The following is a 13,324-nucleotide window of genomic DNA, read 5'->3' on the forward strand; positions in this document are numbered from 1 at the left end:
TGTAAACTCTATGAAGGCAGGGACAGTGTGTGATTTATTCAACTGCTATAACACGGTGACTGGTACATAATAAATGTTTGTAATTATCTGTTAAATTAATTGACTTGAAAATGTTATCACTCTTGGGAGAACTTGCAATCTCCCTAATTTTTCATATGTTGCTGTTGATTGAATTTAAATAAAATACATATTATTAATAGATTCATGAGGCTAAGGGGTGAAACTTTAAATGAAAATACAGAAAATCATCAGGAATGTAAAAAATCATTGAGAAATATTTATTTTTATCTCCACAGCTTCTTCATTCTTGTTCAATGAAACTGTGATAACCTAAGCAGGTAAGTTCCAGTTGGTCTCTCTCTCCAACCCCCTTCACTCTTCATCTGCAAGTTTAGTCACTTTATTGAGGTTAAAACAGGTCCTAGATAGTATGTGGTTTAAAACTGTTTAAAAGTTTCACATGTGAAAATCCAGATTTAGGGCCTGGCGCGGTGGCTCACGACTGTAATCTCGGCACTTTGGGAGGCTGAGGCGGGCAGATCGCTTGAGACCTGCCGGGGCAGCATGAAGGGACTTCCCACCCCCACTAAAACAATACAAAAAATGAGCCGGGCTTGGTGGCACGCCCTGTAGTCCCAGCTACTCGGAGGATGAGGTGGGAAAATCACCTGGGCCCGAGAGGCGGAGGTTGCAGTGAGCCCAGATCGCGCTACCGCACTCCAGCCTGGACGACAGACCCACTCTGTGGCAAAAAAAAAAAAAAAAAAAAGAAAGAAAAAAAGAAAAGAAAAGAAAAACCCCGAATTACAAAGCAATTGGGGGAATGGTAATTCAATTAAAAAGGTGTACAACATTCTTTTAAATAGTAAACTGCCCAATGATTACAACATTGATTCAACTGACGAAAAATACAACTTTTCAGACCACGACTAAACATTGTGGCAGTAGAAACTATTTTGTTTCCCCTGAATGATGAAAGAAAAAAACCAGAGAAGACGTTAAGACAGAACACATGGAAAAAGCCCATCTCATACTCCATTCTAATGTTTCTTCTACTTACCAGTGCTTTCCGTGTCATTAAACTACTTCAGACTTCAAGAGCAATGGGAGACAATGAAACCTCAGTCCTTTGCTATTTTCCTTTTCAGATACAGGAGAGGGAGAGGACAGACTTAGGGTTGTGCCTTCGAACAAGCACATTCAACGACAGCCTTAGTTAGAATTCCCAGACGCTGCCTGTCTTCCTGGGTCTTGAAAAAGTGGGGGAAAAAGTGAGGTTGGCCCACTCAGACTGCCAGTGATGCTGTGGTGTGACGGGTGTGTATCTCTATCTCATACAATGGGCGCAGGTGAGGACCAGGACCTGGGACCTTCGTACTGTTTACAGTCCCTGAAAGCTCTCACCTTTAATTAGTAGGGAAAATAAAAGTCATCTGGCAAGCTGGAGTGCGGGTAAAATACAAGTTAATGAACATGAGCATTCGTGTTCATTAAGAACTCTGGCACAAAGTTCAACGGCAGAGGGCACAATACTCACTGGCCACGGCCAGCTGCTGGCGGCCAGGAGAAGCAGAACCAAAGGACCGCTGGGACTTGTAGTCCACCATGTTTCCCTCGGGATTGCTGATCCCCTTACGAGAACCACAACTCCCAAGGTTTACCGCGCGCGTCGGTCTTCACTGCCCTCTCCGAGGCCGGCTCAGGAACCTCCCGGGAAACTGCCCCCCACCCCGCCCTCGTACGCACGCGTCACGTTTGTTTACCCTGAAGCTCCGCCTCCGGCCATCCCCCGGCTCTCCCCACTCCTCCCTGGAATGCCGTCATGCCGGCGATGAATATTCATGAGGCACACGCGGCCCTCCCGCCCTGCCAGCCTCCCGCCTTCCCGCTCCCGGCGCATGATTAATATTCAATGAGCCCAGATCCGCGGCTGGTTCGCCGGGTTGAGGCGGGGGTAGCGGGCGGGGCCGGCGCTGGGGAGCCCGCGACCCGGGCGGGGAGGGCGTGTGTCGGGGGGGCGGTGGCGGCGAGGCGGGCGCGCGGGATGGAACACTGAGACACCGACGGAATGCTCCGAATCGCCACATAATCCCCTGGAACGGCCGCGCACAACGCCATTGGCTTCTCCCTTCTCCGCGCGCCGCCGCCGTCTCCCACCTCCGCCTCATCGCCTCCCTCTCCGCCCGCTGCCTCCGGAGCTGGGGGGGAAACGCGAAGCCCCACTGCAATGGAGCCCGCCGCCGCGGCCACGGTACAGCGACTCCCCGAGCTCGGCAGGGAGGACCGAGCTTCGGCTCCGGCGGCCGCGGCGGCTCTGGCGGCGGCGGCCGGGGGCGGCCGGAGTCCGGAGCCCGCGCTGACCCCGGCGGCCCCGAGCGGCGGGAACGGCAGCGGCGGCGGGGCGCGGGAAGAGGCCCCAGGCGAGGCGCCGCCGGGGCCGCTGCCGGGCAGAGCAGGGGGTGCCGGGCGCAGGAGGCGGCGTGGGGCGCCCCAGCCCATTGCCGGCGGGGCTGCCCCCGTACCCGGGGCCGGCGGCGGCGCCAACTCCCTCCTGCTGAGGAGAGGGCGGCTGAAGAGGAATCTGTCCGCGGCCGCCGCGGCCGCCTCGTCGTCGTCGTCGTCCTCGGCCGCTGCTGCCTCGAACTCCCCCGGCGCTGCCGGCCTCCCCGCCTCCTGCTCGGCCTCGGCGTCGCTGTGCACCCGGAGCCTGGACAGGAAGACGCTGCTTCTGAAGCACCGGCAGACGCTGCAGCTGCAGCCGTCGGACCGGGACTGGGTGAGGCACCAGCTCCAGCGCGGCTGCGTGCACGTCTTCGACCGCCACATGGCCTCGACCTACCTGCGCCCGGTGCTCTGCACACTGGACACCACGGCCGGCGAGGTGGCCGCCCGCCTGCTGCAGCTGGGCCACAAAGGCGGCGGCGTGGTGAAGGTGCTGGGCCAGGGGCCCGGAGCCGCCGCCGCCCGGGAGCCCGCTGAACCGCCCCCCGAGGCCGGCCCCCGGCTGGCGCCCCCGGAGCCGCGGGACTCGGAGGTACCGCCCGCGAGGAGCGCGCCGGGTGCCGTCGGGGGGCCTCCGCGCGCGCCCCCCGCCGACCTACCCCTGCCCGCCGGCGGCCCGGGCGGGTGGTCGCGCCGCGCCAGCCCAGCGCCCTCGGACTCCAGCCCCGGCGAGCCGTTCGTTGGGGGCCCTGTCTCTTCGCCCCGCGCCCCACGGCCTGTGGTCTCCGACACCGAGAGCTTCAGTCTGAGTCCCAGCGCCGAGAGCGTGTCTGACCGGTTGGACCCCTACAGCAGCGGCGGCGGCTCCTCGTCGTCGGAAGAGCTCGAGGCCGACGCAGCCTCGGCCCCGACGGGGGTCCCGGGCCAGCCCCGCCGTCCCGGCCACCCCGCGCAGCCCCTCCCGCTTCCCCAGACGGCTTCCTCGCCTCAGCCGCAGCAGAAAGCCCCGAGGGCCATTGACAGCCCGGGCGGGGCCGTCCGCGAGGGGTCGTGCGAGGAGAGGGCAGCGGCAGCCGTGGCCCCGGGAGGCCTCCAGTCTACCCCCGGGAGGAGCGGGGTGACCGCGGAGAAGGCGCCTCCGCCGCCCCCGCCGCCCACCCTGTACGTGCAGCTCCACGGAGAGACCACCCGGCGCTTGGAGGCGGAGGAGAAGCCATTGCAGATCCAAAATGACTACCTCTTCCAACTGGGATTTGGGGAGCTGTGGAGGGTGCAGGAGGAAGGCATGGACTCGGAGATTGGCTGCCTCATCCGCTTCTATGCAGGTAAGGAAGTCACCTGCCTTGACCGGTGGTTGCAAAAGCTGCCGAGGACCGAGGAGTGATTCAAATTGCTTGTCAGTTTGCCCAACCCAAGAGTAAGTGCGGGTCCTGATGAGTCTTTGTCTTAAACTTTACAGCTTTTTCATACAGTCTGTGTAGTACTAGATTGAGCAATCTTTAAATCTGCACGTTTTATCAATCCTGAGGGCTCAGAGGTTGGAAAGCAATGTGAAAGAGGTGGCTGAATCACCAGGAAGTACAGGAAGCAGATCCCTCTGAAAGCGGCAAGAGCACCTTTAACCATAAAGGTGCTTCCTCAGGGGCATGTTGGGTTTCAGGCTGTTTGGGATTTCAGGTAAACTGTCACGTGAGCATAAGACGGACAGAAGAAATGACAATAAAAATGCTCTATCACACTTTTGCCTGCATTTGATTGTCCAGTTCAGCGTTCTAGCTGTGTGTGCCACCGGGAGCTCCTGACTTGTCAACTGGTGCCTTTGTTTATTCAGCTCTGCCACACTCATAAATTACCCACGGAGCCCTCATTAGAAATCTGACAAAAGGGTCCCTTTTTAACTGATACTTTTCCCCAGCGCTTTTTTTGCTCGATTTCTGTTTCGTCTGCAAGTTTGTCTTGCATAAAAAAAATGATTTTGCCTGTTTCTCTCATTTTCTTCCAGCCTTTATGGTCAGAACTGACCACCGCAGTACGCCTTGCAGGAAGGTTCACAAGAAGGATTTAAGTGGTTGCTATTTCTTCAGATGTGTCCTGAAATCTTCCCCCGTCTTGTTTCAGTACATTAGCAAATTCTTGACTAGGGGTGACCCATGTAATGTTTCTCTTTTGGCTGAAGATTTGGCTAGTACTAAATTCAGGAGCTATAGATGCTGGATATTGTACTTGAGTTTTCTAAGTAGTTTTACATCCCTTTCCTCCTCTGGTTTGAATAATTATGTTCTCAGTGATAAGGAATTTTATTTAAAATAAAGTTCTCATAGCAAAATTAAATCAAGAGTGTTAACTCTTCGCTAACTTTAGGTTTTTAGGTTGTAGGTGATGGTGGAAAATAATCATACTTGTAACTCCATTAATTTGTAGCCATTCTTTACAATTTAATGTCTTTTGGTCCAGCTTGTGTGTCCCAGTGGCAATTTAATTAGTTTGCATGAAGAAATCTTTACATCTTTACTCCCACATTGAAATATGTAAGACTGACAGGATTCCTGGTGAGAGAGATGCCCTTTAAATTTCTTGGAAGTTTTTCTGAAATTTAAGTGGATTTCTGATGAATCTTTTACTTGTAAAGAAAACCAAATCGTAATACAGTAGCATTTGCAGTATCTGAAGACAATTTGTCAACTCGATGACATGGCTTTTAAAGTTTATGGTCCAGGAAATAGATGATTTTTTATGTAAGATCAACAACTGTATTCTTTTCTCCTTTAATTCATGTAATTTGTAAAATATTATTATTTTACAAAAGCATTAAAAATAGGTGCCCTTTAACTACATGGAAGGAACTGTATATAAAAACAAGGGATGTATTAAGAGTTTGAACAAATTTTATATGGAAAGAGTTTGCTTATGATTGGATATATCCATTGTGATAAGTGTCCGTGGAAAGGTTTTGGGTGTCACAGTTAACAAAGTTTGAATCTGTGTTTCCCTTTGATTCTCTTCAAGAGTGTCTAAAATATTCTAATGGGTAATAAGCACTTTCTTCTTTCTCAAAACCTCATCTCAATGTTAAAAAAGTCTTTCCTGGTTAAGTCTTAAAATGTTTGGCATGATCTTTTAATCTTTTTGTTTTGTTCTTTATGAAAAGCAGTAATTGTTACCTCATTCTGCACTTAACTGCCTTATTTCTATATGTACAGCATAAATGCATGTATGCCTCTGAGTATGTGCTTACATATACTCAGATGTGTGGGGATGCCACACAAAGTATCCACCCTATTCTTGAACATGAAGCCAGTGTACAGGTGTCCTAGAAGAAAAATGCCTGATTGTTGCAAAGTTGTCTAATTGCTTATTTTGGCTTTAAAGCAAAGTTGAGCTTATTTTAAGCCTAAGTTAATATACCAGACATCTCTGCTGTTATTCATTTGCAGTAGAACAAAATTTAGTGTATGGTGAATCCACTTGAATTTTTGCAAAGAAGTTCAGTTATTGATGAACAAAAGCGTAGTCTCACTTACGGAAACATTGTCAGGACTCCACATATAGTGAAGGTTTGCACCAGGCTGGAAGTGATTCCTAGAAATGATCTCTGTGTTCCAACAGAATATAGGACACCTCAACAGGACAGAGTTACATTTTGGTAGTAGTTTTTTTCTGTAGGAAGAGGATAATTAATGTTTGTTTTAGATGACATCTTTTACAGGGTTTTTGAAAATTCTGTACCCCATTGGTAATTTTATATATAACTTATTTTTAAATTTATTGCTGCATGTTGTTTTGTTTACGTATAGTTGGGGTTAAGGATAGCTAGGAAGTTGCTTTCAAATTCTTTTGAATATTTTTCTGCATTTAAATTGAGCTTATCTACTGTCTTGAGGGTCTGCTCTCTTGAAGATCACCTTTCTATTCAATTTTAGTATTTATAATCTGACTAGGGTTGTTTTTTAGAGGCTTTGAAAGCCATTTGTGGTTGCTTTGAATATTTAAATATTTATCTGGGTAAAGTAAAATGAAAGTCTTTAATGAGCGAGAAGGCCTTGGATAAAGGTACTATTTAATTACAGAGTTGTTAATGAAAACTTGGTTTGAAAATTGTTATAGCATCTACCAGGCCACCATTCTCTTAGCTGACTTAAGATATGGGAAAATTTAATTAGCTTTATCTGAAGTTACTTAAGTATTTAATATCCTTTTAAAATCAGACATCTTAAATTTTGCCTGAAAGAGAGTAATTATAGGTTAAAAAATTCAAGAACTTAAGGTTGCCCGACATAAGTTATGGACTCCTAAACATGAATGAGCTTTTGTTTTAGACTCTCTGGGGAGCCTTTGTCATTGATGTAGGGCAGCATTAAACTATATCTTTTTATATTTTTTGACTCTTTTCTCCCAGCACTTAGATCTGAGTAGTCTAGCAATTTCTGTTCGAATTTTAATAATGACAAAGGGTGTTGACAGAATAAAGTGCACATTCACTGCACCTAGTGAATCTCGGACAAGGTATTTTTGTGTGTGACTCCTTGGGATTTCGCGGGAACAATCTTTTTATCCCTCTCATATTTTATTTATTTTCTCTTCTGGGAATGATCAAACCTTAATGTGGTTTCCTACATGCAAACCAAGAGGGGAGAGGTGGTTCAGCATTAAGCTATAATATTGACAAGCAGGTTCTTATTACTATAATTACAGCAGTATTGAGTAACGCGGTTCGAACGTGTGACACCAGTGTGTGCTTGAACAGTCCCTTTAATTTTCAGTACAGAGGGTTTAAATTTTTTTTTTAGTATTTTACATTTTTATATTTATATTTTATATTTGTTTGTTTTTGTTGTAAAGTACATGCCACCCTTCACTACCATGGTGTGATAACAGCTACAATACATTGGTTTTTATTATCTTCAAACATCTTGAAGGGTTTTTACATAAATTATTTCATTCGCCCTTTCAAAAACAGTGTTAAGGAGGAGTCAGTGGCAATCCTCTTTTCAGATGGAGAAACTGATGCACAGAGAGATCTGACTCGTCGTATTTCCGTCCTCGGGAGGGCGGAGAATAGAGAGCTTGGGTATTTTATTTTGCAATTCGTATCACTTTCCATGAATCGATGCTAAATTAAATTTACACTTGAATTTTTCCCTTGGTTAAAAGCATTCCAAAAATATGCTGTTTTTGTTGGTAATGAGGTGGTATTATCCTCTAGTTCAAAGTGGTATTTCTTGTGAAATGTGGATGGTTCTGTTTATCATGGTGCCTTTAAAAATGTAAAGAACCAAGACGGACAAATAAGGAGACAGTATGGAAAGAGTACTGAAGTGTTCTAAATATCCTGGTTGCAAATAGTCATGCTGGGATTTAAGTTGATATGAATTAAAGTTTACGTAATAGTTCTTTATTCTCTTATTCAAGCATACCTATTTGTTAAACTGTAAATCTTCATTGGGAAGTAGAGAATTAACACTTTGCCTGAAAAGTGGGTAACTTTTGAGGGGTGTGTGTGTGTGTGTGTGTGTGTGTGTGTGTATGTGTGACAGTTCAGTTGCTTTAAAACATGGCTTTTAAAGTAACTGAAAATATTTCTCATTAAATATCTTATTTGCCTAAACCTATTATTAAAAAATCGAGTTGTCTTTTAATGATGCTTTCTTGATGTTACTGTGCTCTTGTATAATTTTTATAATTCATATGTTATATAGTGCTAGAGATAGTAAGTTCTTCTCCTTGAATTTCATAGTTATTCCTAAATTCGTGTGTCTTTTGTACTCATTGAAGTAATTGTAGGGGCAGGAGATGAGTGTAAATGAATTTGTGTAAAGTTTTAGGTTGAAAGTTTTATCTTTTGGTTGCTATAAGATTATCAAATCACCCACCTTAAATGATTGATATATACAAAGATAAGTTATTTTTTAAGTGTAAAATGTTTTTGTTGTTTCTCATTCTCTTCTTAGAATCCTGAAATTAGCTTTTCATTTACTGGTAACATAACATTCACTGACGTTGTATGTGATCTAAGCCTAGTATAATCCTTGGCATTTTAGTTTAACATTTGTTGAATTTAATTTGTGGAATTTTGTTAAGCAGCTGGTGGTGTGTGCCCTGATTTTTCAGCTTCCATCCTGTTTGGGTCCCCAGGGATGTGTTAAACACACATACACACAGCGGCATTTCTCCCATGGCAGGAGATTTTAGATGTGCTACATACTATTAATATCTTCTATTTCACGTGAGTGAACTCTGGATTTTGAGAGAATAGCTCTCTCTGAAAGTTTTCTTAGAGTTAACAGGTTTCCCCCAACTTTTCAAAGGCATCTCATACTTAATTTTGCAGTGAATTTAATGAGACATCTGTCAAATGAGGCATCTTAGATTTAATGATTTTGTTATGTGCCAGGGTTTAACATAATTCAGTCTATCTGGACTGGAGAAGGGTTTGATTGTACTGTGAAAGTCCAGAGATCCTGAAGCCGCTCAATAGAAAAACGATTCCTTTAAAGACGCCTGACATTTTGAAAAAGAGAAAGAGATGTTATCAAAATGTCTAAAACAGCCTGGGAAAATTAAGTCTTTTTTTTTCTTTAAAGTTCCACCTTCTAAACCCATTCCATCCCTTTAATCACATGCATCTGGTGGAACACTGGTAATGAGGGGTTTTGAATCTGGCCTGACGTCACTGTGATTCTACGGCAAACCCTTTTTTATACTTACCTTTGGCTTTCTAAAGATAATATAATTAAACAAAATCCACCATATGAATTCATTAGATATATTAGATATTTATAACCTAAGGCTGTATGACTGACTGGATTTGTATGAAACTTCAACTCCAGAAACTTATGATAAATTGAAACTCAAGTACTTAGGAAGAATAGACTTTAATGATACTTTGATTAAAAGATGTTAGTATATTTAGGTAACTGTGAAATAGCAACTCTTTGAAGTTGTGTGATATTATGCTTTTTATCAAGCATAATAACAGTTACTGGATTAATGAAGTGTTGTTATTCTTTGATTTTAGAGTTGGAATGGTTTTGTTGTGTTACCATGACTTGGCCTCATATAACCATTTTGTAATGCCACATGCATACTGAAGTAATTTTTTTCCCTGTTGTATTTTTTACATTTGAGATTTTTATACATTGTAAAGTGTGTTTAACAATAAAGTGTCTTGTGGAGGTGTAAGCCTAGTGGCCTCTGAGTTTGTGACCTAGAAGTTAATAATGAAAACTCCATAAAATACTTTGTTTGGAGGTTGCACATATTGTATGATTTTGGAGATATCAATACTTTAGAAAAACACAAGCAAAAAACATCCAGAATTTTGGCATATTTTTTTCTAACTGGAGCTTGGCTAAAAGTAAATTAGCCTTGCTTCTAGTTTGTGAAAGCATTCAGTTGAAGACTGATGAAATTTGAAATATTTGGTTTTGGACCATTTCAATAATGAGTGAAAAATCTAATTAGAAAGTGAAGTTAGAGAGAATTTGAATTGGTTGTAATTTTTTTAAAGGGTTTTTCTCACATTCTGTTTAAGCAGGAAGAGATTTGTATTTGTTGCTCTCTATTTCTTCTGAGTCAGACATCTGAGGAAGAGCAGGTGGAGAATGAATCTTTCCATATACCTGCCTCAGTTAATAATGTGTTAGAGTGTTTGGGCTTTCTTTTCAAATACCAGGCATGTTTTTAAATACAGCAAGAGCTTGGCTGGTGTGTTGGGGGTGGGGGTTGGGTCAAAGTAACTCTCCTCTTCAAAAACAGAACTTTGGGAAAGAATTTTTTCCTTTTGTCTCACACTGTGAGAGAAAATGTACTGCTTTTTAGAGAAAGTAGTCTGAGAGTTGGGAAACTTGGCATGACTTTGGGCATTCATTTTAACCCACCCTGGGCTTTGATTTCCTCATTTGTAAGACGATGGGGTTGGAGTAGAGCAAGTCCAAGATCTCTTACAACTCGTAACATTCTGAGGCTTCATTAGAGACCCTGTTTTTTTTGAAGGGCTTTGAAAGTTGTAGTTGTTTTAAGTTCTGTAAGACATGGCTATGGGCTTAAAACTGTCAAATCCCCTGCCTTTTCTTATGGACTTGGACCTAATGTACACAAGTCAGCTGGAGATTGCCAACCAAACAAAGCAGACCTCCTCTTTGGTGTAGATTAGGACAAGAATCGATGTTTGATTACCCCGTTCCCTGTCATTCCTACTCCTAAAGTAAAATTCAGCATGCCAGAGATGAGTATAAAGAAGTACATCCTCTTTTAAGTTAAAGTGAAATTCTTAAATTAACTTAGCAAGATGCCTTCATAGTCTAGTTCATCAAGTTTACTCTAATAACTGTATTAGAGGGATACAAATGTGTAAAATTTGCTGGCTAGTTAGCTTTATTTATGGTGAGCTGTGTGCTTGCCTACCGGTGCTTAGAGTCAGTAGGAGAAAAAACATTTTAAGAAAATGGATTTTTTGCACTGTTACTTTGGACAGGTAATAGAATTTAGGATGTTGTAGAGATAATTTAGTCCGACATCTGTATTTTTATAGATGAGAAAAGTAAACCTGTGAGGTAAAGAATCTGGTCCAGAATCATTGGTTAAGTCAGTTACAGAGTTAGGACCACCACCTAGGATTTTGATGATCTGTCCAGTGTTCTTTTTTTCCCACACTGTGAATGTGTATACTTACTGTCTTTGGTGGTTCTTTATATTAATACTATTAAAAATGAAAGTTAAAGAAATTGTGTGCTTTACACAGTTAGTCGTTTCTCTATTCAAGGTTTTTTCCTAGTTCTTTTCATTCTAATCAGTGCTTTTGAGGGGTTGCATATCACTTTGACAGATTGTAAGAAAGGAACTTCTGATGGAACAGGTGGGTATTTTAATTGCAGAGAGAGAAATTAGATTTCATCAGTGATGTTACCTTTGTGGGATGCATGATAGAACTATTGACAGTTGGCAGAGAAGAGGTACAGTGTTAGAAAATCAATGTTCTTAGTTCATTTAGTACTTTGAAGGTGAAATTGTTAAAAGAATAAAAGTGTTAGAAAAAGAAATCATTGAATTAAAAAAATAATTCGGGAGAAAAATTTAAGCATGAATTTTGAAAAAAATTTCCCTTTAAATATGTGTGTGTTGGCTGTGTGCGGTGGCTCACACCTGTAATCCCAGCACTTTGGGAGGCTGAGTCGGGCAGATCACCTGAGGTCAGGAGTTCGAGACCAGCCTGGCTAACATGGTGAAACCCTGTCTCTACTAAAAATACAAAAAATTAGCTGGGCCTAGTGGCGCACGCCTGTAATTCCAGCTACTCCAGAGGCTGGGGCAGGAGAATCGCTTGAACCCGGGAGGCAGAGGTTGCAGTGAGCCAACATTGCACCACTGCATTCCCGTCTGGGTGGCAGAGCAAAACTCAGTCTCAAAAAAAAAAAAAAAATAATAAATAAAAAAATAAATATGTATGTATTAAAAAGATTCAACATTATCTTCTTTGAATTATTTTTAAAAAGATGTGTCAAAATTAATTGCAACTTAGCTTATTTTTCAGGTACATGTACGCAGTTCTACCTTTCTGTGACATAATTGAAACAACTTGTTCAGTATCTTTGGGCTTTTGTTGTGTGCTGATTTGGAAGTCTTTATCAGAAATATGCCATTGCTTTGAATACTTTCTCTCTCTCTTTCTGTCTCTTAAAAAGAGAGAGAGAGAGAGAGAAAGAAATATCCTGCTCTCATTAGCAAAAAGATAGTTTGTGAACTGTGGAAACAAATATTTCCAGCTAATTTTAGGGTATGACAGATTTCCTTTTATGCTAGATTTCATTTTAATTTAATTATTTATCTTAAGCAAAAGCTTTAGCTTCCTTTCTATGAGAGTTAGCCTACTAAGTCAATTAATTCCCCAAAGATTACTGTTCATTTTTAAATGAGTAAAGGAACTTTTAAAAAAATGCGTAAGTACACAAGGGTAAAAATATATTGCATCTGTCATATTGAGTATCCCAGATGCTGAAGCAGAGGAAAAATTTCTCTTGATGGTCTCTTAGAGAGGTGGTATGGCTGGGGTGCAGCTGACATTCAGTTTTAAGTAACAAGGAACTCTCGTGTATAAACACTGCTATAGTTGGCAAACTTATTCTTCCTTATGCACACACACACACTATATATATGTATGTGTATATACACACACACACACACACACACACGCATGTTCTCCATTGAGTGTTGAGGTAGGATATGATGAGAGGTAGTAGTTGTATTTATGGATGGGAGGGGGTGAGTAGGGTAACTGATCCTAGGGAAAAAAAATCTCAATTTAAAAAAATTTGCAGTTAATTTTGTTGAACATTAATTGGTAACTCATATCCCTTGCCTGCTTTTTTTTTTTTTGGGTTGGATGTTTGCTTTTTTCTTACTAATTTCTTTGGGAGTTACATAGAGAAACTAGTTTTGTTTACTAAGTCACTAATATTTTCTTTATCTGTTCACTTTTATATCAGTCTTTTCCTCTAGGTTTTCAGGGTCTGTGTCATGCTTAGGAATATCTCTTCTACTCCAGGATTTTAAAAATTTTCTAGTACTTGTAGTATTTTATCATTTTCTTTTCTTTCCTTTCCTTTTCTGTTCTGTTCTGTTCTTTTTTTTTTTTTTTTTGATGGAGTCTTGCTCTGTCACCCAGGCTGGAGTGCAGTGGTGTGATCTCGGCTCACTACAACTTCTGCCTCCCGGGTTCATGCGATTCTCCTGCCTCAGCCTCCTGAGTAGCTGGGATTACAGGCGCCTGCCACCACGCTCAGCTAACTTTTGTATTTTTAGTAGAGATGGGGTTTTGCCATGTTGGCCATGCTGGTCTTGAACTCCTGAGCTCAGGTGATCCATCTGCCTTGGCCTCCCAAAGTTC

General features: G+C 42.8%; 1 protein-coding gene across 1 annotated transcript in view; it reads left to right on the forward strand.

Moving 5' to 3' along the window:
* The first annotated feature begins 2,096 nt into the window (after positions 1–2,096).
* The window catches only part of PHLPP1 (PH domain and leucine rich repeat protein phosphatase 1), a 253,641-nt gene continuing 242,413 nt past the window's right edge, over positions 2,097–13,324 (forward strand). Inside the window, exon 1 of the mRNA XM_003827268.4 lies at positions 2,097–3,767. Within this exon, the coding sequence (XP_003827316.2) occupies positions 2,228–3,767 (1,540 nt within the window). The 5' untranslated portion in view covers positions 2,097–2,227. The remainder of the gene's footprint in view (positions 3,768–13,324) is intronic.

Source organism: Pan paniscus, chromosome 17, assembly GCF_029289425.2.
Source record: "Pan paniscus chromosome 17, NHGRI_mPanPan1-v2.0_pri, whole genome shotgun sequence".
NCBI classification, from domain to species: Eukaryota; Metazoa; Chordata; class Mammalia; order Primates; family Hominidae; genus Pan; species Pan paniscus.